Below are 27,868 nucleotides of genomic sequence, written 5' to 3'. Positions count from 1 at the left end.
CCAAAAACGACGACCTATCAAGGTTATCAGATTTTAAAAGAGGAAAAACGATAATACCTTACAACTAACTAGGGAACGAATAGCCATTACTCTTGAAGTAAACTGTATCGGGGCTGGTTTACTCTATCTTTTCCTTGGAATGTTAGAGGAGAGGCTTCTCAAATGAGCAGCGAGAGTAACTCACTTTATTTTTTTTTGGTAAGTCAGTCGGAAAGACAAAGCGAAAAGAGGGAACCAGGAGTCAGGGAAATTACCAATCGTCTGGCCATCAAGATTTCTTTAAGTCTCTAAGCTCCCCTTGGCAGCGGTAATCAAGATGAAAGAAAACCACTGCCATAAACTTCAGTTTTCCCTTCAATATTACTGCCCGGTGGCAGGAACCTGGGAAGAAGAGGTCAAGGTGTGGTTTGGCAAGAAGCAGTTCCCGGGAGAGGCGCTGGGAAGGGCAGGGCGGAGAACAGCCGGAGAAGGTGACAGAAAGGAAGGGGAAGAAGGCGCTGGCACCCCGAGGTGAAAGCGCAGAACTCTCTGCCGCGCGCGACTCAGGTGGCCCTTTCCCGCTCAGGTGAGCTCCTCCCGTGCCTCCCATTGGCCAAGGCGCCAGTGGCGCTGGGAGGGCGACGCAGTCCGGTCTAGTTCAGGGTCTAGGGCGGCGCGTCACTTCCGGTAGCGCGGAGCTTGTAAAACACCCTGGAGAGAAAATGGCGGCAGCAACGGCTTCGGCGCCTCAACAGCTCTCGGATGAGGAGCTTTTCTCTCAGCTCCGCCGTTACGGCCTGTCTCCTGGCCCAGTGACGGAGAGCACCCGCCCGGTCTACCTCAAGAAGCTGAAGAAGCTTCGAGAGGAAGAGCAGCAGCAGCACCGGTCCGGGGGCCGCAGCACCAAGACGCGGAACAGTAATAACAATAACACGGCAACCGCCACGGTCGCCGCCGCGGCAGCAGCGGCGGCGGCCGTGGGGATGGGGGTCCGGCAGGTCTCAGGCGACCTCTCCTACTTACGGACTCCTGGAGGCTTGGGCCGGATCTCGGCTTCTGGCCCGGAGAGCCCCTTGGGAGGGCCCGGGGGCGCCTCGGCCGCCCCCACGGCTGGCAGCAAAGTACTGCTGGGCTTCAGCTCGGACGAGTCGGACGTGGAGGCCAGTCCCCGGGACCAGGCCGGCGGCGGCGGCGGCGGCGGCGGCTGCGGCGGCGGGAGGAAAGACCGGGCTCCGCTCCAGTATCGCGGGCTCAAACCGACGTCGGCGCCCCTGGCCTCCAGCGAGGTGACTAACAGCAACTCGGCCGAGCGGAGGAAGCCCCACTCGTGGTGGGGGGCCAGGAGGCCGGCGGCTGCCGAGCTGCAGAGCCCGTCGGGGAGAGATGGGGCGGCGGATGACGGGGAGCAGGAGGGAGAGGACGGCGAGGATAGGGACCCGGAGGCCGAGGAGCCGCTGTGGTCCGGCCGGACCGTGAATGGCAGCCGGCTTCTCCCCTACAGCTGCCGGGAGAACTATTCGGACTCGGAAGAAGAGGAGGACGACGACGTGGCCTCCAGCAGACAGGTATTGAAGGACGACTCCCTTTCCCGGCATCGGCCCAGGCGGGGCCATAGTAAGCCTCTCTCTCCCCTGCCTGCGAAATCGGCCGGCGGCCGACTGGAGACCTCAGTTCAGGGAGGGGGAGGAATCGCGATGAATGACAGGGCGGCGGCCGCTGGGAGTCTAGACAGGAGCCGAAACGTCGAAGAGTCGTCGTCGTCGGCGGCGGCGGCGGCGGAGCAGGGAGGAGGGTTTGATCCCCCGGACTCCAGCCCCATTCCTAGATACCGCGTTAACGCTAAGAAACTGGCCCCTCTCCTGCAGCCACCGCTCGCGGACGTGGACTCAACCTTGGATTCGTCCACAGGCTCCCTTCTTAAAACCAATAATCATATCGGCGGTGTGGCCTTCGGCGTGGACTCCCCCAGGATTTTTTCCAACAGCCTCCCTCCCAGTGCGGCGGTGGCCGCCTCTGGTTCACTCAGGATCAATCACTCCAATCATACGGGCTCCAATCATACCTACCTGAAGAACACATATAACAAACCGAAGCTTTCCGAACCTGAGGAGGAACTTCTCCAGCAATTTAAACGGGAGGAGGTGTCCCCAACTGGGGGTTTCAGTGCCCACTACTTGTCGATGTTTCTCTTAACTGCTGCCTGCCTATTTTTCCTCATATTGGGACTGACTTACCTAGGAATGAGAGGGACAGGAGTCTCCGAGGATGGAGGACTCAGCAGTAAGTATTAAACCCCGTGGGGAAGGCAACAAAGGGAATGTTGTTAGTGGTCGGCTCTCACCGCACTGGGCGTTTTACCCGAGGTGGCTTCTGTCTGCAAGAACATGGTTTAATAGTGAAACACAACAGATGGAGTGCATTCGTATCATCTTTCTTTAAGAAAGAACATGATTACCACGATAAGAATGATAATCCCATGGCTGGTTTTAAGATTTTTCTGTATGAAGTATTGGGAAATTCAGAACATCTTATAAAAGAACAAAATATTACAAGCAAGTCTGTTAGTAAAATGCATTTATTTATACGTGTGACTTAAATTTTCTTTTGGCCTTAAATAACCATATGTGGAGTTGCCAATCCAATTACTCAACAGTTTGGAGGTATTTTGATTGTTCAGGGGCATCATAAATGCAGTGGGTTTTTTGTTTGTTTTTGTTTTCCCAAATTGAGTTGTGGTTCTAAAAGGCAATGTAAGATCTCTTGAAATTCTGGTTAAATGGTTTGTAGTATTAAGTATATGTGTAGGTAGTTCTGTAATTTCTTTAAAGTGAATGAATACAGAAAAAAAGTAGGAAGGCATACCTCTACATTGATTTCCCAGCCCGAAGCACCTCCCCTTCCACCAGTGGAAAAAAATAGAGGTAGGGAACTGCAGGGGTTTGCAGTCAGGTTAATCTGGATTGGTCTCCAGGCCCTGCCTTTTACTTGCTAAATGTCTGTAGGCAGGTGTGTTCACTCATTCATTAAGCCAGCATCATCTGTGCTGTCCTTCAACACAGGAAGAAGATGAATACTGATGGCTTTGTGTTCTATGAAGGAAAGAAGGATGGAGTAATTGGTGTATTCTACTTTAGAGATAGAGAGAGTAGGAACTATTTGAAGTGAGCCCTGAAGCAGGAGAAGGCGACGGCCTTGTAGGAGACAGGAGAGCATTCTGGGCAGAGATTACAAGAGGAGGAGGAAAGGCCTTGAGTTGAGCAAGAGCCTTCCTGTAGGTTATAGTACCTTGAGCGAGGGGGAGTGAGCCAGGGTTTAAGCTTCCCTTGCAAAATCTGTAAAACGATGCTAATCTTGATTAGAATAATGCCTGGGAAGATTAAAAGAGAGAAAGTAAATTTAGTGCATGATGGACTGCTGAATACATAATTTCTCAATGTTAGGTCCCTCTCCCCTCCCCCTGCCCCCTGAAAATTCCTGCCCTTTTCACCCAACATGAATTCGCTGTATCATGATTTGTATTTATAAAATTGGCTTACTCTTATTTTATTTCAAAATAGTGAATGATGCAGTTAGCAGACTTAAAGAGTGGAGTGAAAATAGTGTAAGCTTTGGTTTGGTATGGCCAATTCTAAGATAGTCAAATAATAGATTATGATATTCCTTAACTAGAGGATTTAGAAAAGGGCTGAAATCCAGCACGCACTGTAAATTGGTACCCTGGGAGCAAGAGTGATATATTGTATCCTGCCCCAGATATTGGAGAGAGACAAGAAGTAAGGTCACACTAGAAGTTATACTAGTAAAGTTCACATAAATGACATTACCCATGAGCAGTGCCTTCCTGCATGTTTGTTTCTCCAACAGAACTTGGTGTGTTCTGGCCCTTTTCTAAGAACTAAAGGCTTTGCACATATTATCACTCAATCTGCTCAACAACTCACAGAGGTAGATGGTGTCATCGTCACTCTAGAGATGAGGACAGTGAGACTCGAAGTTAAGAAATGTACCCACAGTTGAGCAGCTAGTGAGTGATAGGACTGAGATTTGGTTTCAGATTTTTTTCAACTATTAAGCCCATACTACTTTGGGTATTGTTTATAGAGAGCTTTCTAATAGGAAGCTTTTTTTTTTTTTTTTTTTTGCGGTACGCGGGCCTCTCACTGTTGTGGCCTCTCCCGTTGTGGAGCACAGGCTCCGGACGCGCAGGCCCAGTGGCCATGGCTCACGGGCCCAGCCGTCCCGCGGCATGTGGGATCTTCCTGGACCGGGGCACGAACCCGTGTCCCCTGCATCGGCAGGCGGACTCTCAACCACTGCGCCACCAGGGAAGCCCTAGAGAGCTTTCTAAATAAGAGGATACTTTTATTAGAATTAAGGAAATAATTGAATACTTGGTAGGAATTACTGATGTGCACAATTCTCAACTAAGGTGACTTGTCACATCTTTCTTGTCACTATTAAGGTGAATGGCTAATATTTTCTTATGTACCAAACTTTCAAATGGAATAGAAAGGGATAGGATTGCTAGGGCTTAGGTACCTGCCCTCCGCACCTCCACCATTGTGGAAGGAAGGAAATTATAAAGTGGTTTGCCCTTTAATAAATGGTAAATATGAGGTAGCTTGGGTGATGGAAAGAACAGTGGCTAAGAGGTAGAGGATCTGGGTCCTAGGACTTGTCAAAATGACCTTAGTCAAGTTAACTTCTGAGCCTCATTCTTATAATTAAATGGGACTAATAATTTCTGCTGTCTAGGGGGTTGTTGTGAGGATCAAATGAGATCGTTTGTAAACAAGTTCAAAGTGATATTCAGAAGTTTAGATAAAATTTGTTGTATTCCTGAAACTACAGTATATATGTAAAGAGAAATAGTTAAGTCATTTCCCTAAATACTTAGTAGTGTATTACTTACCTATTCAAAATTTAATTTTTATTAAATTCTATTAAATACACATTGTAGACATTGATACAGACATTTGAGTCAAAGTGTGATCAATCCTTAAATGTAATATATACTTGACCTATTGTGTATCCTGGTAGAAAGAAGTGCCTGTTAGTTCAGTTAGTTTGCACACCTAACGGTGAATAACTTCACTCCCTATATTTGTGTATTCTGAATCCTTTGTCATGTTATAATGGTTAGCCCCAGTGCTTAACTGTAGGGTTCATTGGTCAAATAGTGTGCTTAAGGAAATAGTTTTACTTTGAGTAATAATTTCACCAGAAGATTGTAGGTTATATGTGAGAATAAGCTTTAGTAAGCTTTCATTAGTTATCATTTAAATTATGTATAGCATATAATAGATTAGCCTTTTAAATAGTTCCTAATCATTTGTTCTTTAAAAACTTCTCATCAGTACCCTAATTTTATTAATTAAGTTACCTTTTATTAAATTACTATGAGTGTCTGCTTTCTCATCTGTAAAACTAGGGAGTTGGCTTAGATGATGTCTACGTTCTTTCCAGCTCTAAGGTTTAAAATTCTGACTTTGAACTGCCCTACCAAAACAGCTCAAGGATCAGCCTGCAGTCAGATTAGATCAAGACAACCCACCAAAAGAAAATAGAGAGGCAGAATAGATTAACTTTCTTAGGCTCATCTGATCATTATTAAAAGTTGTTTTTCAGTTACAAAAGACATGATTTTTGTAGAAAATTTGAATAGAGATCTATGAAGCAAAAAATGAATCAGTATTGTTTACCTCTCCTCCTAGTCTCACACTCACCCCTGGCATAAATAAGTTCAGATAATAAATTAGAACTTTCTTTATGCTTTTCATGTAAATACATGCATTCATATATATGTATGTGTGTGTGCACATACACATTTTCATTCAACAGTAGAGTGCCTGCTATGTGCCAAGCACTATTTTAAGCAGCAGGAATATGTGGAGAACAAGGCAGATGAAATCTCTCTTCTCATGGAGCTTACATTCTAGGGGGGAAGATAGGCAACTAAACAAATAAGAATTTCAGATAGTTGCTAACACAAGGTAATGATAGTAACTTGAAAGGCATAAAACAGAGTCTGAATTTTATTTTAAGTAACAGTCTACTATACATATTCTTCAATTTCTTTTTTCACTTAGTATTGTATAATGGGTAACTTTTCTTATAGTAAGTTTAAGTACAAAGGCATAATTTAAATCTCACATTTCACTGGTCCCTTTCTAGCCCTATAAAAATGCTAAAATCTCTGCCATCTTGAAAATGTTCTTTAACCCTCTGTTCTCTAGCTCTTAGTCTCATCTCAGTCAAGATTACTCTTTCCTCCCCTGCCATTCACTCAACCCCTGTCTAGTTTAGCTTTTTTTTTTAACCATCCATTCCTCTGTAACCTCTCTGTCACCAGTTACTCAATTGCCAACCGAGAGAAGCTTTAAAGTTCTTCTCTTCACCTCTTTTATACATTCAATACATTGACAATTCCCTTCTTCGTGAAACTCTCTCCTTTCCAAACTTCTGTATCACCACTCTCTTCTACTTTTCATTTATTTGTCTGCCTGTGTTTTAAATATTGGTGGTCTCTGGAACTCTTATCCTTTCGTACAGTTTTCCTAGGCAGTTTCATCCACTCTACTGGCTAATACCTCCCAATTTTATATTTTCATCTTAAATTTTTCTCTCTTGGGTTCTAGACTTAACCATTTATTAGACAATTTCTTCTGGATGTACCAGAAGTACTAACACCATCTGTACTCATCAGCTTTACTTACTTTTACCTTGTTTCTCCTGTTTTGTTCCCTGTTTTAGTTAATGGCAGTTCCATCCACCCAGAGCTCAAGCTAAAAACCTTGAATTTGCCTTGATTCCTTCCTTTCCTCCATCTTCCTACCAAACCTCAAACCACAGTCTATCTTGTTACCAAATCCTGTAGTTTTACCTGCTACCTATCTTTTGACTCAATCTATTTCTCTCCATTCCCCACTGCTCTAGGCTAGTCTTTTGCCTGAACTGATTTAGCAGTCTTCTAACAGTTGTCCGTGCTTCTCGGCTGTAGCTCTTCCTGTCTGTTTTTTAGTGTCAGAGCAATATTTCTAAAATAAGAATGCAGTAATTCCTTCATGCTTAAAATTACTCAGTGGCTTTCCCTTACTCATTGGATAGAATGTAAACTCCTTGGCTAAACTGTTCATGATCTAAGTATGCCTGCTCTTTCTAGCTTCATTTCTTAGCAGTCCCTGTTATCACACTTTACTTTCTAGAAAACTGGAACTTTCTGGAACACTTCCTGGTGTTCACTGAATATGTCACTGAGATTTTTGTGCCTTTGTGCATGTGCAGGTTGTTTCTTTCTCTCTATTAACTGCTATTCATTCTTAAAAGTCTCACCTCTGGGGCTTCCCTGGTGGCGCAGTGGTTGAGAATCTGCCTGCTAATGCAGGGGACACGGGTTCGAGCCCTGGTCTGGGAGGATCCCACATGCCGTGGAGCAACTAGGCCCATGAGCCACAACTACTGAGCCTGCGCGTCTGGAGCCTGTGCTCCGCAGGAAGAGAGGCTGCAATAGTGAGAGGTCCGCGCAATGCGATGAAGAGTGGCCCCTGCTTGCCACAACTAGAGAAAGCCCTCGCACAGAAGCGAAGACCCAACACAGCAAAAATTAATTACCCCCAACATCTTAAAAAAAAAAAAAGTCTCACCTCTGGATGTCTTCTCTGTCTCCCTATCCTCTTTACCCTAGAGTTTGGCCCATGATTCTCTACTCAAAGAAGATCTTATGCATCCTTCATAGCATTTATTTCATGTTTATAATTGTGTATGTCCACTGTGCCAGATAGATTACAGCTCCTTGAGGTAATGTTTCTACAGGAGGAATTGAGTACACTGAAAAAGAGCACAGGCTCTTTCATTTCTCTCTCTTGACCACAGGGTCATGAGCCTGGATGACTGAGAGAACGGTAATACCATTGACAGGAATTAGAGATGTTGAAAAGGGATCTTTTTGCGGGGAAGACGGCATAGAGAAAATGAGTTTATTTGGGGCTTATTTTTTGAGTTATTCAAGTAGCAATATTCTGTAGGCTATGGTAATTATATAATTGGATTAAAGATGAGAGACTGATGCTTAATGTGAAAGTAAAGTACTGTTTACTAAAGGAATAGGTACCTTTTTAATATTTGTTTCTTCTTTTTGTGTGGGTGTTTTGTTCTTAAAGACAAGACTGAGTGCTGCAAAAGATACCATAGTTTTTTAAAAATTACAGTTTTACTTTTTCAAGTAGTTAGACTAGCCAAAAGGTCAAAACTTTGAATTGTAATGAAATGGGCATAAGGATTTTGAAAAGTAGTTGTTGCCCTCATTCTTGAAGAATGAAAGCTGAGTGAGAAGTTGACTACTTTGTAAGAACAAAAAAATTCTTAGACCTCTGAGAATATTCCTGGGAATACCAGGGGATTGCATATCCCAGTCTGATGATTCGAGAAATTAAAATCTACTATGTAAAAATGTCTTTCATCTGAAACATCTCTAGCGTAATTTAAAATAAAAATCATCAGAGTGAAAACTTGTAAGTTCCCTATGAGTGTATTCATGGAGCCTAGTTTGAAACATTGGCATAGATATCAGGGCTTGGATCATTAAAGAGGCAACCTGGGTTTGAATTTGGGCCCTTCCTCTTGTTAGCTTTTTTATTAAAGGCAAGTTGCTGAACCCCTGTAAACCTCAATATTCTCATCTGTAAAATAGAGTTAAGTGAGAATTAAATGAAATAATGCATGTAAAGAACTCGACTCAGCACATGACACATAGGAATAATAATAACAGCAGCTAACCCTTACGTAGCACTTTGTGCCAGGCACTGAGCCTAAACAATTATAATTGTCAAGTAATCTTCATGAGGCAGGTATTTATCCCATTTTATAGGTAAAGAAACTGAGACACAGAGAAGTTACATAACTTGCCTAGGGTCATGAGTGCAGAGGCAGTATTTGGACTCAGATAGTGGCACTTAACCACCCTGCTAGGTTGCCTTTTAATATGTGCAAGTACATAAGGGCTCTGTGTATGTTCTCCACTATTATTATTATCTAGGAAATTATGAAAGATATGGATGGGTGAAGCTGCTTAATGCATGAAATCCTAGAAGTGCCAAGGATAATCTTTGAAACCTAACAACATTAGTACAAGAAAGTACAAATTTGTACTCACTTGACGATTAGGAATCATGTGGAACTGTTTATCCTTCTATAAGGTTTTAGAATAATTAATTCATTGATATATGAGGAGGGCAGTCTGCTATAATATAATACAAATTATATAATATGTAAAACTATAAGGCATATGATACTATTTCTAATTTTTAAAAGATTTGCATAGTCTCAAAACTGGTGGGGATAGTGGTCCTCTGATTTGCATTACCACTTTTTAAAAAAATTTTTTTAAATTATTTTATTTTTATTTTTTTTGGCCACGTGGTGTTCCCTGACCAGGGATCGAACCCACACCCCCTGCGTTGGAAGCACAGAGTCTTAACCACTGGACCACCAGGGGAGTCCCCTGCATTACCACTTTAAAACTTAGGTTTTCCATTGTTCATTTTCAAGATGTAAAAATCTTTTAGTACATTTATTCTCCCTTTTTTTGCACCTTTTAAAAAAGCTTTGAATGTATTTTCCCTATGCGTATATTTGTTTCAACGGGAATGAAGCATTCTTTAATTTCAGGGATGTTTTAAAAAATTAGATATTTTTATGATTCCTCAGTAGAGTTATGAAGTTTTAAAATAGCTTCTCCTCGCTCACTAATCATTCTGTATATTTACCTATCTGAAAAATATTTTATTTAAATAAAAGGAACCTCAGAGCAAAGAGGTTATAACATCAGTGCAAAGAGATATTTAGATTATAAGAGTATAAAAATGAAGTATACCTTGGACTTCCCTGGTGGCGCAGTGGTTAAGAATCCTCCTGCCAATGCAGGGGACATGGGTTTGAGCCCTGGTCTGGGAAGATCCCACATGCTGCGGAGCAACTAAGCCCGTGCGCCACAACTACTGAGCCTGTGCTCTAGAGCCCACGAGCCACAACTACTGAGCCCACGTGCCGCAACTACTGAAGCCCGTGAGCCTAGAGCCCATGTGCTGCAACAAGAGAAGCCACCACAGTGAGAAGTGTGCGCACTGCAATAAAGAGTAGCCCCTGCTCGCCGCAACCAGAGAAAGCCTGTGTGCAGCAACGAAGATCCGACGCAGCCAAAAATTAAATAAGTAAATAAATAATGAAGTATACCTTAAACTTTTGGAAATCTGTAAAATATATGGTAAGCAAGTAGTAGTAACTTCCTTACGAAAAGCATATTACTAATGGTATATCTTTATTCTAATCCTGTATTAATTTATTATACACTAAAAATTGCTACTATTTAATTTGGGAATCCAGCACAATACTAATTGTAGAAATTATAACATGTATTGTCTCATAACTTTATTTTTTTTATTTTCTCATAACTTTATATTTTGGCTTTCATACTCAGAATTTATTTTTAACAGATTTTAAAGTGAACCAGTAGCAGTATATTTGGATTTTGCTGTTTTAATAATGCATGTTTTAACCTGAATCACAAGTGATAGTTAAAAAAAATACGTAAAATTTGATCTAATTAATATTCTTTATTAGCATCACTGTCAAAAATAATTTTTAAAAAAGAGTTGAACATGCAGGGGCTTCCCTGGTGGCACAGTGGTTGAGAGCCCGCCTGCTGATGCAGGGGACACGGGTTCGTGCCCTGGTCTGGGAAGATCCCACATGCTGCGGAGCGGCTGGGCCCGTGACCCATGGCCGCTGGGCCTGCACGTCTGGAGCCTGTGCTCCGCAACAGGAGAGGCCACAACAGTGAGAGGCCCGCATACCGCAAAAAAAAAGTTAAAATAAGGCTGGGTGCAAAACTGCAAGTTGAGTGATAAGTGATTAAGTATATACCAACAGTTGGTCTCCTGTCCTGAATATACATGAATGGAAGAAAATCCTTTAGGAGCAGTGGGCATTTTAACACATAGTACATCAATTTTGTTTTGCAGTTAGAGACCCCTTTTATTTGTGTATATATGTACAAAAGGTATTTGCTGATTGTGGCTAATTCCTGAAAGCACTTTATACTTATAAAGGAAGCTTTTGCTCTGTAGGAATTCACCTAGGTATAATTTTTTTTTAATGTTCATTTATTTTTTTATTTATTTTTTCTTATTAGTCATCCATTTCATACACATCAGTGTATACATGTCAACCTAGGTATAATTTTTTAAACACATATAAAGAGGGTCATTGAAATCAATTAGCAAGAGGAAATCTTAGAATATTTGTTTCTTCCAGTCCCTGGGCTATGGCTTAGAACCTTGGTTAACTTTGGTAATGACTTCTGGGTTTAGAAGGACACCTACTACAGTAACACAAATGCTTTCTTGCTTGATTTAGTTCTCCTGTTCATTCATCCATTTACTCACTCATAAATTATTTATTGAGTGCCTACTATGTGATACCGGAAGACGAGTATATACTTTTTAGAATTGTAGGAGGGATACTCTTTCCCCAGCACACTGCCTCCCTCCCCCTCCCAACCCCCCCATTCTCTTCTTTTTCCTAAAATGCACTAGCTAGCCTTCAGAACTGAGATTTGCTTACTGTGCAACATTGTTTCAGACTTGTACATTGTGACTCCAGAAACATGACTTTAAAAATTAGTTTCTGCAAATTTGGGTATGCCCTATGATAAACTTTACTACAAAAGAAATAGTTTCATTTCTTACAGGATTTTAGAAGTAATTTAAGAGTAAAAAAGGAAGAGACATGAAGAATGAATTTGTCAAAAATGAAAATATTATCAATTTGAAATGTTTATGATTGTGGTTTAAGATGTTCTAGAAATGTTCTTATGCTTATGACAAAAGACTTACTTTGTTTTTTTAATATAAGAAAGTCACCTTTAAATGTCCCTTCTTTTAGATTCTAAAGCCTTAAATGATAAAAACATTTATTGAGAACTTTCTATGTGTGAGCACCTTTATATTAATTTCCATGAGGGAAACTATTAATATTATCTCCATGAGAAAACTGAAATATAGAGGGAATAGGGTTAGGTGTGACTTGTCTTAAGATCCCACAGCTACTAAGTTTTAAAGCCAGCATTTGAACCCATGATCTGACTAAGGGTCCACAGTCTTAGCCACTGGGAAGCCGTAGGTTTTCTTATGTATCTTTTCTCACCTACTAACTTTATTTGGGCAGGTAAATCGCTTGTGACCTCTGGGCTTTGGTTTTTGCATCTGTCAAATGAGGGAATAGTAAAATCAGCTCTTCCAGCCAGTGACTTTTGTAGGGAACTGATGTGATAATGTCTACAGAAATGCTTTGGAGAAATTAGAAGTGATGTATAAATGTATATTTTTAATGCTGTAAGTTAGAATTTCCCAGCTATAGTAGTTTAATTTAAGCAGCACGTGTTCAGCACTATGACATGTCCTGTCGGTAATGTTAATAAGTAATGGAAGAATTGGTTAAATTTATAGTTCTTATCAGTATTTTTTTAAACTTTCTCTCAGGTTGTCTGAGCAGATAAAAGGAATCATCTTTTTACATTACCTAGTTAGTGCCTTATCTCTAGGTGCTGAAAAAGAATTTTCTGTCTTTGCAGTTATATTAATGTAATAGATTATGAAGCACAATTCGAAACTAGATTTTAGCCTCCTGGACTGCTAGAAGGTAGACTTGCTGATAGGAAAGACAGAGATGGGATACATTGCTTTAATCCAAAATATAGTAGTGAATTTGAGACAGAAAAACATTTCTTAGGAATATGGATGAGTCTTCTGTTAACATTATCTGAAGGACAGACAGTACTTGCAGCTGGTAGAGAAGAATGGCCTGTCACGTTGCTGTTCTTCATCCAGTTTGTAAGATACCATGAGTACTGTTATTGGTAAAGTGGGAAGGTGAGGTGTGTCCCCATGAATAGGCAATAGATTGAATGGGGGTAATCAAGAAATTGGGGGGATGAAATAATAAAATGAAGTTGATAAACATTAAAGTCATGCTAATTAAATTATAAGGAATTTAAAGTACATTAGGGTCTTCAGTCTCCTAGATAAAAGATGTGGTTTCAGACCAGAGCTGTCTAATAGAAATATAAACCACATGTGTAATTTTAGTTTTTCCAGTAGCCATATTAAAATGTAAAAAGAAACAGGTGAAGTTAACTTTAATAATAGATTTTACTTAATCTGGTAATCTAGAATATTATCATTTCAACATAATCAGTTTAAAAATTATTGAGATATTTTACATTCTTTTTTTGTATTAACATTCTATTTTATACCTACAGCCTGTCTCAAATCAGACTAGCTAAATTTCAAGTGCTCAATGGCCACATGTGGCTAGTGGCTACTATATAGGATAGCGCAGCTCTAGACTGCCCTGAGTTATGGAGTTATATTGTTGGTTTAATGAGATCTAACAGCTGCTAATTTTTGAATCTTACAATGTGCCTTGCATTGTGTTCTCTATAATATTTTCAGTTAATCTTTATAATAACTCCATGATGCAGATTTTACTCTTCTCATGTTATAAATACAGTGATGTATAAGAGATGTTAATTTGTTTAAGGTCTAAGGTCAAACAGGTAGTCTGTAGGAGAGCAGGGATTTAAAACCAAGTCTGACCCCAAAATTCTTGTCCTTTTCATTGTGTTGCACTGTTTTAAAGCATGGCCACTTACCTAAAGCAGGTTGGTGAATGAGATTTAGTTCTTCCACTGCTCAGTTATTTTTGATTCACTGCAGTGACTTTTGATTTAATTAGTCCTTATTTTAAAATATAAATACAGAGCATTTTTAGGTTAAAGTGGAAGAGGTATCCCCTAAATTCTTACTTATATTTCTAATTGGGAATATTCCTTTATATTCTTTTCATCATGTCCTGTTGTAAACTGCTTTGTATAGCTCTTCAAAGTAGAAATGTAGGAGGGAGGGATGACCTTTTGATTCTGGCACATGACTCTTTTGGGAGATAAGGGAAAAGTCAGCTACTATTGAGAAAAATGAAAACAGGATGACTAATAAAACTTTTGTTGTAGTAAAAAAATTTTTAAAGGTTTCAGTACCTCACTTTGAGAAAGATTTTGGGATGATCTTATTCATCATGCTCTTTGAATTATAAAAATTATCTCAGTTCTTTTGCATGGTGTTATTTTATGATAGATTTATACTTAGCAACATTAATGAATTTGAGTAATTTCTTTGAATTACGTTTAGATTCATAGACAATGTTTGCTTACAAAGACAAGCTGTTTACTTCTAAAAGAAAAAAAATGGACAGTCCTTAATTTTTGAATGGTTGTCTTCCAGATCATGTGTAAAATAGTTGTTTGAACTTGGAACATATCTAACTACACTGTTTCTAAGTTCCCAGGCTAGCCCATAGAAGCCTATTTAAAACCATATCCTATTTTAAAAACACTAATTCAAAAAGATACATGCACTCTAATGTTCACAGCAGCATTATTTACAATTGCCAAGATAAGCAACCTAAGTGTCCATCAACAGATAAATGGATAAAGAGGATGTGGCATATATGTATATATACAATGGAATACTACTCAGCCATAAACAGTAATGAAATTTTGACATTTGCAACAACATGAATGGACTTGGAGGGTATTATGCTAAGTGAAATAAGTCAGAGAAAGACAAATACTCTATGATATTACTTATATGTGGATTCTAAAAAACACAACAAACTAGTGAATATAAGAAAAAAGCAGACTCACAGTTATAGTGAACAAACTAATGGTTACCATGGAGAGAGGAAAGGGAAGAGGGGCAATGTAGAGGTGGAGGATTAAGAGGTACAAACTATTATGTATAAAATAAGCTACAAAAATATATTGTACAACACAGGGAACATAGCCAGTGTTTTATAACTGTAACTGGAGTATAGCCTTTAAAAATTGTGAATCACTGTATTGTACACCTGTAGCTTATATTGTATAGCAACCATACTTCAATTAAAAAAAACATATCCTGTCTTAGTACTAGTATAGTATTGGTGTAAGCTTTAGGTCCTCAGAGTGTGGGTCATGTTCTGTGGGAGTTGGATTAGGAGGAAGCAAGTTTATTTTTGGCTTTTTATGTTTTCTTATACTTTTCTGTCTCTTAATTCCTGTTCTTACGCTGGCCTAAGCTTCTTGGCGTTCTACTGTGATCTTGGTTAAACATCTAAGTGCTCAGTACTTCAAATTTTTTCTTTTTTAAAAAAAATTGAGATATAATTGACATATAACATTGTGTTAGTTTAAGGTATACTACGTAATGATTTGATATATGTATGTTTTGTGAAATGATTACCACAATAAGTTTAGTTAACATTCGTCACTATATATAGTTATATTCTTGTAATGAGAACTTTTAAGACCTACTCTCTTAGCAGCTTTCATTTATACAATACAGTATTGTTAAATAGTCACCACACTTTACATTACATCCCCAGGACTTATTCATCTTATAACTGGAAATTTGTACCTTTTGACCACCTTCACCCATTTCACCCACCTCCCTACCCCCAACCTCTGGCTGCCACCAGTCTGCTCTGTTTCTACAAGTTTGTTTTTTTTTTTAGATTCCACATACAAGTGGGATCGTACAGAATTTGTCTTTCTCTGTCTGACTTATTTCATGTAGTATAATGCTCTATAATAAATAGTAGGTCCACTTACTGGGTGCTTGGCAAGTATAAACATAAATGTTTACACTTAAGCATTTAAGTCTTAAGCATTTTTTACATGATTTGATAAATGGAGAATCTGTAATGGAAGATTAGGCTAATCACTCTGTCCAAGGTTATAGATCAGAGAGGGGAATTGTGGCGTTATGCTGTTGGTTGAACTGTGGCAGTATGATTTGAAAGCTCATCCCCTAACCATTGTACTATACTGCATTTCTCTCTCGCATTCCCTCTTCCCCTTTTACCAAATTGGAACTCTTTATTTTCTCAGTTCAGATACTTTTAGCTAAATGATAGAGAAATCCATTTGATTGAATTAATTCACAATATTATAGAATTCTGATAATAAAAATGATGTGATTTTATGACAAAATTTGATAATGTGATTATCTTTAGTGAGGATTGAGCCAATATGGAATCAGAACTTAAACCAGCTTCCCTAAGTCATCCTTCATCCTTATATGTATAGTTAGTTGAGTTGCCTACATTTTTCAGTTAGAAATTAGGTCCATAGTGCTCAACTTATGCGCTGAAAACAATTTGGGAACACCACCCATTACAAGGTATTGTCTGAGGACCTAACAAATGATTTGCCCTTCTCATATTGTTCTATTATTTTTCAACTACGTATCAATACTGCTATGATTAGAATACAAAAAAATTATATATTTATGGTAGAATTTTGTCGTATTTTCTTAGTATGTGAATAGTAAAAATACTACTTTGGGGATCTGAACATCTTGATATAAATGAAGAAGTCCTTTTACTTAAAAAGTGAAGAAACGCTGCTTAAAGCATGCTATAAGGAAATTGTATATACTGGTTATATTTTAGAATTTGTTTTCAAGACAATCATAGTGAATGTTGGGAAATAAGTTGTAATGTTTAAATGACTGACTGACCAACCTATCAACTGGTAAAAGCCCTTTAATCTTCTCAGAGGTGATTGCACTTTAAATACAAGATCTTTGTTAACCCAACTTCTCTCTCTGATTAGTGAAATTTTTGGCATTTAGTGTAAAATTCAGGTATTACAAGGGTTTTGGCAGGGAGCCTTGCCTTGGGGTCTTCCATTTCATCTCTTTCTAACTCACAGATTTTCTGAGAACTCTGTCATTTCTTCCCAGTAGCTCCATGGCAGAGACAAATGAGGAATGGAGTAGTGGTATATTGTGTTATTTTGTAAACTGAGTGCCGTCTATTTTTTAATTTCATGCAAAGATTTGGAAAAGAAAAAAATAGCTAAGATTTATTAATCTCTTTTCTCCCCATATTGGTATGCACAGTCACAAAACATCCCATTTTATGTTAGTTTACTAGATAGAGTCTCACAGAGGGTGACTTGCCTAAGGTCACAAGTCATAAATTTTGGAACAAGTATTCCTTGCTCCAGAGAGTTTTTTTTTTCCATTTTACCCCACTGCCTTTCAGTGTGAAAAGATATTTTTCATTCATCTAAATGACTTAACTTCAGAAGTAAGCATTACTTAGTGGAAATTTTTATTTAAATTTTAAAAATTTAATTTATGTTTTAAAGTTTAAAAATTATACTAGGTTGAAATTAATATATTAAAGTTGTAAATTATATTAATACTGTGTCATTCAAGAAGGAAAAAGGATAATCACCCAATTACTTTGAAAATATTTAGTACCTTTTAAAAAAAATTCTGTATATTTGAGTTAGAAAATTAGAGAAACTAGAGTGATTTAGTGTCCTTGCCTGGATTTTGTTGTAGGTAGAATAGCAGTCCAAATACATTAAAAAAAAATAGGAATACAACATTCTGTTGGGTTGATTTAGATTGCTTATTTTATTTTTTTAAGCAAACACTTCCTATCTTCTTTAAAATTCTTTTTTGGTAATAAATTTTGTAATGGATTTTGTAAATCCATGGTGTATGGATTTTGATGTTTAAAAAGCAAGATTAAATAGCCTATAGTAGGGTGTACAATTTGGAAAAAAAGCAGCTTAAAGTAGTAAATCAAAATTCTGGCAAGTCAGTTTGCTAACTAGAGCAGACATAATATGAATGTAAATAAATATGTTATCTTGTGCTTTAATTTACAAGACTTTTTTTTACCAGTTTACTACAGGGTTGTTGCCATACTTTTTTTTTTTTTTTTTGGCTATTTTTGTTAATAAATTCTATTCTGGGGGAAGGAAGAAGGAAGGTTACACTGAATAAATAAAAGTAGATAAAGTCAACGTTTTTGCCTTACACGATCACCTTAGAGTTTAAAGGACTTTTAGAAGTCACTTTTAGAAGTCACTAGCTACTTTGTGCAGTGGCATTTGAGAAAAGATGATGTTTTAGTTGGGCTCTTTTGGTCATAAAGACAGTCTTAAGAAACTAAGGGTTTACTCTGAGGATATATGTGGGCTAGGACTGTAAAGACTTCAGGAAATCAATTCAACTCAAGGGGCTCTGGGTCTGTACTTGTGTGTGTGCCTCTGTCTTGGCACTGTCCTAAATTTTGCCTGCAATTATTTCACTTAATTCTTAAAACAATCTTAAGAGCCAGGTATTATTAGCATTCCCTTTAGATGAGGAAACTGAGGTTTAGGAGAAACTTGTCTAAAGTCAGTAAGTAGTAGAACCAAGGTTTGAATACCGATAATCTGACTTCCGGTATGGGATCTTTGTCCCTGTGCTATACTCTTTACATGATTCTGTATCATCTCCTGTCTTTGTTTTTTGATTTCCTTTGGAATTATCTTCACCACCCCCCAAAAAAGTCTTACATTCTACTAGACCAGGAGTTCTTAACCTCAGTGGTCCCTGAATCTTAAAGAAGCCATAAATGGCCTCCAGGTGAACAGTAACTCCTTGAAATTTTACGCAAATTTTTGAAAGTGTATTCACTTTTCTGGGGATAGGGGCCATAGATTTATCCATTTCTCAAGGGTCTCTGACCCTCCAAAATAGTGAGAATCACTGCACTGTCAGCTGCTCTGGGGAAGGTAGTATGAGTTTTCATCTTTGTATTCCTTAGCATCTGGTTTTTGATTGTTCAAAAATATTTGTTGAAGAGAATTTAACAAATAAGAGATGGTATGTGGGGAAATAAGCTTAAAATTAGTCATAATATGGGAGTCTTAAGATATCTTGAATGTTTACTAGGTGGGTATGAGAGCATCAGTTTTATTTACTTGGTTCAGAAAATTGTTTTGTTACTGACAGGTTCAAATTTCCAGCTCTAGTATATAGTAGTCCTATGAAGTTAGGTTTTTGAAATCAGAGCATAAAGGAAAATTTGTGTGTTCAAAACTGCTGTTGAAAAGTCCCCTAGATTTAGAGGCTGCCATGTGATCTCTCAAGAAGGCCAGTTTTTTTCCCCCCCATCAATGTAAGAATAGACCATTTTAGTACCTGAAGGAGCACTAAGGAGCATAGTACATCTTTAAACATTAGAATCATACTCAGTGTTTGAAATATTCTTAGTTATGAGAGCCACATGGAAATTGAGAGCAGCTGAGGGAATGGCAATATCGCATCTCCCATCTCAGGCTTTGTCTAGGGCACATGCCTATTGACTGTAACAGAGTTACAGTTGTGGGGAAGTGCATGCATTTTTTTTTCCCCCTTAAATATTTGTTCACACACATTTATTCCTATTGTCTCTTTCTGCTACAAGTAGAAGTTAGAAGTAGACATTAGGTGAAAATCTGATGATTCCAGCATATGTTGTACTTTCTGTTCATTGTGTTCATGTGGAAGCATGGGTTTTACTCTTAAGGTTTCATATAATATATTTTAACCAACGAAAACGTTTCATTTAGCCTAGTTTACCATGTGTTGTAACTGCTTATATTTGTTTTACCTAATATGTTGTTTTTGTTTTTTTTAACCTAATGATGATAAATTCCTGTATTCCCCAAATGACTTTTCATTTCTGTCTAGTTTCTTCCATAGCTAAAAGTCAAGATGTAACTTTTAAGCTTGTTGCTCATAAAGTCAATGTTAGGGATATATATGTATTTTTTCTTTTAGCTCCATATTCAGTTTATATGTTAGTTTTGGTCATACTTTAATCTCTGTTCTTTGTCTATGCATATAATGCCTTTTTCCCTTTTATCAGAGCTATGCTTCTTATCCCTGTTTGATGAATGGAATAAGAACTACTGTCTTTTTTTTTTTTTCATTTCTGTTCACCTTTTCATTGCACTGTAGCTTTTCTCTCTCCAGTTTTCTTATTTGCATAATGTCTCTGCTACACAAAACTAAAGTGGTGGTAGTGTTTATCTCTAGTCATTTAAAATGGTAGACACACACATTGTAATTGAGAATGTTACTAAGTAGAAGACCTCATGAATTTAATTCTATGGGAAATGCATGTTTATTTTATTGTGCTGGAGATGGGTTGCGTGGTGTATCACAGATCCCTTTTGGATCTCTAAATTCTCTTTTAGCAATATTCTTTCAGAACAGCTCTCTTTGTAACAGTTTCTTTTGTATTCTTGGCAATGTAAACCTTGAGGAAGTGTTATAGCCAGTCTCTAGTGTATAACAGTTAATGTTTAAAATCTCTTAATGCAGTGAGCTGTCACCATGTTTAATAAATTGCAGTATTGCATTAGCATAAATTCCTTTGGGTGCCAAGATATCTGTTGCACAGATGCTTGCTATTATTTATAGGTTTGTTTCTAACCTTTGTGGGTTGACTTATTTTTATATTCATTTGTCACCATGCAGTAGCATAATTCTTTAACTGACATATATGCAAAATAGTTTTCAAGAAGAAACTATGAAAGTACTGAAAAAGCAGATTACTCAAACTTTTGGACCTTGGGCAGTATAAAGCTCCCATAATTTAAGTAGACATATTGCTTTGTCTTTATTTGAATGTGTTCTTATACTGCCTTTCCTCCTAATATTGGGTAAACTGCAGGAGTGTCTTTAGCTGATGAAATTAGATGAAGGCAGCAGCCTAATCATTTCCCTCTGGTTTTGAGCCGATGAGACTAAGGGTGTGTGTGTATGTATGTTTGTTGACGTGGGGAGAAATTATTATCTTTATAGTTTATTTTAGAGTAAGCTGTTGATATTTTCTTAAAGTCTAAGTCTTCTTTTGGATTAAACATTTTTTGAACGGGAACTTCACTTTTATTTGCTAGTCAGATTCAGGAATCAGTAACTCTATCAGATATTCTTTGAGTTATGTATGCTCTATTAAGATATCAGAATTAATTTTTAGAAGGAATAGACTGACTCATTAAAGTCTTTTAAATGTGATATTTTGATTTGCTAGTGATCTAATTTGCTAATTTATTGGATAGGCCAAAAAGTTCCTTCAGGTTTTTTTTTTTAAATATCTTTATTGGAGTATAATTGTTTTACAATGTTGTGTTAGTTTCTGCTGTACAGGAAAGTGAATCAGCTATATGTAGACATATATCCCCATATCACCTCCCTCATGAGCCTCCCTCCTACCCTCCCTATCCCACTTCTCTAGGTCGTCACAAAGCATGGGGCTGATCTCCCTGTGCTATGCAGCAACTTCCCACTGGCTATCTATTTTACGTTTGGTAGTGTCAGTGCTACTCTTTCACTTCATCCCAGCTTCCCCTTCCCCACCTGTGTCCTCAAGTCCATTGTCTACATCTGAGTCTTTATTCCTGCCCTGACACTAGGTTAATCAGTACCGTTTTTTTTTAGATTCCATATATGTGCGTTAGCATACGGTATTTGTTTTTCTTTCTGACCTACTTCACTCTGTATGACAGACCCTAGGTCCATCCTCCTCATTACAAATAACTCAATTTCGTTTCTTTTTATGGCTGAGTAGTATTCCTTTGTATATATGTGCCACATCTTCTTTATCCATTTATCTGTCAGTGGACATTTAGGTTGCTTCCATGTCCTGGTTATTGTAAATAGTGCTGCAATGAACATTGTGGCACATGTATCCTTTTTGAATTATGGTTTTCTAAGGGTATATGCCCAGTAGTGGGATTGCTGGGTCATATGGTAGATCTATTTTTAGTTTCTTAAGGAACCTCCATACTGTTCTCCATAGTGGCTGTATCAATTGACATTCCCACCAACAGTGCAGGAGGGCTCCCTTTTCTTCACACCCTCTCCAACATCTATTGTTTCTAGGTTTTTCGATGATGGCCATTCTGACTGGTGTGAGGTGACACCTCATTGTAGTTTTGATTTGCATTTCTCTAATGATTAGTGATATTGAGCATCTTTTCATGTGTTTGTGGGCAATCTGTATGTCTTCTTTGGAGAAGTGTCTATTTAGGTCTTCTGCCCATTTTTGGATTAGGTTGTTTGTTCTTTTGATATTGAGCTGCATGAGCTGCTTGTATATTTTGGAGATTAATCCTTTGTCAGTTGCTTCATTTGCAAATATTTTCTCCCATTCTGAGGGTTGTCTTTTCGTCTTGTTTAGGGGTTCCTTTGCTGTGCAAAAGCTTTGAAGTTTCATTAGGTCCCATTTGTTTATTTTTGATTTTATTTCCATTACTTTAGGAGGTGGGTCCAAAAGAATCTTGCTGTGATTTATGTCATAGAGTGTTCTGCCTGTGTTTTCCTCTGAGAGTTTTATAGTGTCTGGCCTTACATTTAGATCTTTAATCCATTTTGAGTTTGTTCCTCCAGTTTTTAAGTGGAAATAAGAGACACATTTTTCATTTTCACTAAGAACTTTATTGAACAATGTATTCACCCTTTTGTTCCGCTACCTTCTGCCATTTTTCAGGCACCTTCATAGTTCCATCTTCCCAAAACTTTTTATCTTTTTGAGCAAAGAACTGTTCCAGGTGCCTTTTACAGTCTTCTGGGGAATTGAAATATTTTCCATTAAGAGAATTTTGTAAAGACTGAAATAAATGGAAATCCGAAGGTGCAATGTCTGGTGAATAGGCGGATGAATCAGAACTTCCCAGCCAAGCTGTAACAGTTTTGTCTGGTCATCAAAGAAACATGTGGTCTTGCATTATCCTGATGGAAGATTATGCATTTTCTGTTGACTAATTCTTGCTGCTTTTCATCGAGTTGGTCCAACTGGGAGCAGTACTTGTTAGAATTAATCGTTTGGTTTTTCTGGAAGGAGCTCATAATAGAGGACTCCCTTCCAATCCCACCATATACACAACATCACCTTCTTTGGATGAAGACCGGCCTTTGGTGTGGTTGGTGGTGGTTCATTTCACCTCCCCACGATGTCTAACGTTCCACATTATTGTACAGTATCCACGTTTCATCGCCCACCACAATTTGTTTTAAAAATAGAATGAATGTTTTCATTACTCAGTAGAGAATTGCATGTGGAAATTCGGTCAAGAAGGTTTTTTTCATTTAACTTATGTGGAACCCAAACATCAAAGAGATTAACGTAACCAAGCTGGTGCAAATGATTTTCAGTGCTTGATTTGGATATTTTGAGTACGTGGGCTATCTCCCGCATGGTGTAACATTGATTGTTTTCAGTTAATGTCTCGATTTGATCACTGTCAACTTCAACTGGTCTATCCGACCGTGGAGCATCGTCCAGCGAGAAACCTCCAGCTCAGAACTTTGCAAACTACTTTTGCCACGTTCGATCAGACACAGCACCTTCTCCATATACTGCACAAATCTTTTTTTTTGCGTTTCAGTTGCGTTTTTACCTTTCTTGAAATAATAAAGCATAATATGTAGGAAATGTTGCTTTTTTCTTCCATCTTCAATATTAAAAAAATGGCTACACAAAAATTCACCAATTTTGATAAGTTTCTTTTTAAATGCACGCTGATATGACAGCTGTCACAATGCAATCTGACAGAATTGTTTTGAATGAAGTTAAAGACAACTAAGCGCCGCTAGAGCCATCGTATGGGAAAACTGAATGAACCTTTTGGCCAACCTGATAGTATTAATTTTATTTTAGGTAAATGAAGCCAGTCTTGTAAAATCATTGGTAGATGAATTATCTCCAACTCAGTAGGTTAAGTGTGTTAGAAAATAATCGTGAATGTTTGTCAAACATTTACTTTTTAAAAATTACTAGACACAGGCTCCTACATTTTGGCTACTTCCCTATCTGCCAACTTTATGACACTATTTTAGTAAAAAAGATAAATTCATATTTGTAAATGTAAATTATATGAATTTTTAAAACTAAGACTATAATAGCCAGGTCTTTCTAAAACAAAACAAAAAACCGTTATGTTACAGTAACTCTTCTAGTTCTTTGCAAAAGAAGAGGAAATTTTCTTTTTCAGTTTTCAATTTGTTAAGAATTTAGACTGATTTGTAAGGAAGAAAAATTTTTTTCTTGTACAGTAAGCTGCAGCTTTTAAAATTGGGGTTTAACCTACTGTATCTAGGAATTGAAGTGACCTTTTACCAGTTCTCTGATAGGATTTTAGCACCATCAATGAATATTTATCGTTTCGTTTTTTTATACTTTTCCTCCCCTACCATTTTATTATGAAACATTTCAAACAGAAAATAGAAAGAATTGTGCTGTGAACACTCATACCCACACCTAGTCTACAGTTTACACACTTCCTATATTTACTTTATTATATGTCTTATCACTCCATCCACCGTTCTGTTTTTTTAAAAAATATATTTGAGTAAATTGAAGATATTAGGATATTCCACCCTTACATACTTCGTGTATATTATTAACTAGAGTGAGGTGTTTTTTTCTTTTTAGGTAAGATTTGCATGTAGTCAAATGCACAAATCTTTAATGTACCATCAGATGATTTTGACAAACGCTTCCAGCTGTGTAACTTAAATCCCTACAGATATAGAACATTACCATCACCTCTGTAAGTTTCCTCCTGCCCAGTCAATACTCCATCACTGTTTTGATTTTTTCACCATAGATTTGCTTTCCCTGTTTTAAAACTTCATATAAATGGATTCATAGGATACTCTTTTGTGAGGCTTTTTTCTCTCAGCATGACATTTTTGAGATATATTAATGTTGCATTTTCTAGTACATTCCATTTTATTACTCTTGGTTTATTTTTAAGGCTCAGATCTATTTTACACAGAAATTATTTATCCCCTTCTGAATTCTTAAAGCACTCTATTCTAAACTCTAAGGTATTGATTATATTATAGCTATTTTTATTATATATATTATAACCATGTATATATAGCTGTTATAGCTACTCATTTATCTCCACTACTCTGTATGCAGCATGTTCTCAGAACATGGTGTATAGAATATGCTCCATTAGTACTTGTTGAACATTCTATGGTTATAAGTCTTTCTTACAGCTTTTGTTACAGAGATCCCAAACTTGGGGTACAATTATAATGTGAAATTAGTGCTTGAATGAAGATTAAATAAAAATTTCAGTTACATCTGTTATCAGTTTTTTCCAAGGAAGTCTTCATTTCTATGGTGAACAAATATGAGATTTTCAAATGACCACAAGGTTGAAAGAGACCATAATGTTCCTTATCATATAGGGATGAAGAATAAGAACCAATCAAATAATAAGGCTATTGCCAATTTAATTATGAGTTTTGACCTTTTATTTCCTTGGATACATTCTTTCAGTTTTCACTATATTCTTAGTACTTTGATAACCACATTTAAAGCCCTTTTTATTTTTATTTTATAAAATCACTCTGTATATTCTGTTATTCTTTAAGAAAACTTATTTGGAAGCAACACAGGATTGTTGCCTCTCAAAAGAGCGCCAGTGAAAAGTTGGGAGTCCTATAGGATGAGAAGTAAAGAAGTATTTGTATTTTTGCCCTCCTTTCCTTCTCTTTCAACTGATTATCCCCATCTAGGTCTGTACCTCTGTAAATCCAGATAGATAAGTGAGGTAAACATGGAAAGGTTATTTATGAGTAGAACAAGGTGGTATAAGAGTTTACCTTAGGCAAGCTTTATAGTAGACAGTTCTTGTCCATATAATTTTGTCTATTTTGATTGCTGATTTAACCTCAATATTCACAGTAGTTTACTAATAAGTACACTTCAAGTGAACTGTTCCTGTGCTTTAGCATGACCACATATTTGGCAGAGCCGTGAAACAATAGGTGAACTTTCAAAGAACAAATGGGCAGTGTGCTGTGTTGCAAAAGAATGTACTGCCTTGTTCACCCTGTCCATATTTAGATCAGTCTGGCTGGCAGTGAAATGCAGAAGTGTTGGCCATACAGGTGCAGTGTTCTGCAGCTGTTGGAAACATTTGCCCTCCCCCTCACCCCCCACTTCTTCACATATAATTATGCTCTGTTTAAACCATTAATGCTAGAAGATGGGATTTGAGAATTTGAATGTCTGTTTACAAAAAGGTACAACTAAGAGAGATAATTGGTCATTTAGGCAGCTGAATTTAATTGCCTAAATGACTTGAAGTTTCCAAAGACTAAAACCTAGCCTTAAGGCCATAGACTTTTAGAATTATAAGAGATTGCCTTTGAAAGAACATGTCTGCAGAGTTACTGCCCTCCAGACTGAACCTCTTGAGTTCAGGGCTTATATATTTTCATTTTTTAATATCCTGCAACCAGCATAACGCCTGACACCTAGTAGGCAACTTGATATATGTTTGTATCTTACATTAGCAGATGAAGCCAAAATATTGTTTAGATGTGGTATGGTACTAAATTAGAAAATTATGATTTTTTCTTTAAGCCGATGCCTTGTGGTAAGTTTTATAGCAGTCTTGAGAACAAAGTGCCATGGCAGCAGAGAGAAGGGCAGTGATTAATGCTGCCCGTGGTGGTCATCAGACACTTTATGTTTTGATAGGTCATGGAAAATCTTTTCTAGACTACAATTAGAGAACTTGGTTTTGAAGAGTTTTCCTCATCTAAGAGACATCAGTGTATTTTCCCAAAAGCAGTGTCTTTTCCTCCTTATCCCGATTTTGCGCATTTTTCATGCATTACATCATAAGGAGATTAAAGTTTAATGATTCCAAATCTGAAAGTTCTGGAGAAGAATGTTTTCCGTAAACCTAATAGAATAAATATTTTCTTTTCTGTAGTTTTTTCTATAATGAAAAGAATGTAGGCTTTGGAGTCAGACATAGGTTTGAATCCCATCTTTTTGAATCCCAGCTCTTTAAACTGCATTTACCTGAAGGATCATGCATCAGCTTCTCTGTCCATAAAAATAGGGGTAATACCTGCTGTAAAATAGTGGTGTAAGGATGAAATGAGCTACCTCCTAAAAGTGTGGCATCAGTATTCCTGGAACATATCAAGAGCTCAAGAAATATTATTTCCTTTTTATTCAAAGGAGAATCTTGTAGAGTAAGCAGGATTATAGTACCCCTTTGGTATTGGTGAAGCTGTTATTCTAGGAGACTGCATGGTGCCTTCAAGCGTCTATTCTTTCGGCATATATTTAGCACCCAGTATCTGCAAAGCAGGTAGAGATTTTGCAGTCTTGTTGGCGGAGGAAACAGCAACAAATAGTTAAGGTAGTGGGATACTGAGAGTAAATACATGGAGTTTCTGAGAAGAAGGTCCTGATAAGCTGCAGTGGTTAGGCATCCTTCATGACTGCAGGAGAGCTGCAAACTGGACCTTAAAGACAGAATGAAGGAGAAGGAAAAACATTCAGGCTTGAACAAGATCAGAAAGATCAAAAGCTCAGCCTTTCTGGCAGAAGTTTTTTTCCAGCTTTATTGAGATATAATTGACATATAACATTGTGTAAGTTTAAGATGTACAGCATGTTGATTTGGTAAATTTATATCCTGCAAAATGATTACCACCATAGCATTAGCTACCACCTCCATCCTGTCATATAATTATCATTTCTTTTTTGTGGTGAGAACATCTAAGAAATACTCTTTAAGCAACTTGCAAGTTTATAATACAATATTATTAGCTATAATCACCATGCTGTACATTAAATCCCCAGAATTTGTTAATCTTACAACTGGAAGTTTGTACCCTTTGACCAGTATTTCCCCATTACCTCCACTGCCCAGCCCCTGGTAACCACCACTCTACTCTCTGTTTCTCTGAGTTTGCTTTTAGATTCCACATATAAGTGATATCATACCGTATTTGTCTTTCTCTGTCTGAATTATTTCACTTAGCACAATGCCCTTAAGGTCCATCCATGTTATTGCCAATGGCAGGATTTCCTTCTGTCTCGTGGCTGAATTGTATATATGTACTGCATCATCTTTATCCATTCACCCATCGACAGTTAGGTTGTTCCCATATCTTGGCTGTTGTAAATAACGCTG

The 27,868-nt window shown here is 37.7% G+C and overlaps 1 protein-coding gene across 7 annotated transcripts in view; it reads left to right on the top strand.

The window, feature by feature from the left end:
* The first annotated feature begins 683 nt into the window (after positions 1–683).
* LEMD3 (LEM domain containing 3) overlaps positions 684–27,868 on the top strand; it is an 85,285-nt gene continuing 58,100 nt past the window's right edge. For all 7 annotated transcript variants that reach the window (XR_009543391.1, XR_009543390.1, XM_060165544.1 and 4 more), the window contains exon 1: positions 684–2,259. Coding sequence is in view for 5 of the 7 variants with exons in the window: in XM_060165544.1 (XP_060021527.1) it covers positions 702–2,259 (1,558 nt within the window). In the remaining 2 variants the exon portion in view is untranslated. The remainder of the gene's footprint in view (positions 2,260–27,868) is intronic.

The sequence above is a fragment of the Lagenorhynchus albirostris genome, chromosome 11 (genome assembly GCF_949774975.1).
Source record: "Lagenorhynchus albirostris chromosome 11, mLagAlb1.1, whole genome shotgun sequence".
Classification (NCBI taxonomy): domain Eukaryota; kingdom Metazoa; phylum Chordata; class Mammalia; order Artiodactyla; family Delphinidae; genus Lagenorhynchus; species Lagenorhynchus albirostris.
Note: the sequence above shows the minus strand (reverse complement) of the source record. Positions and strands in the feature narration are given on the sequence as shown.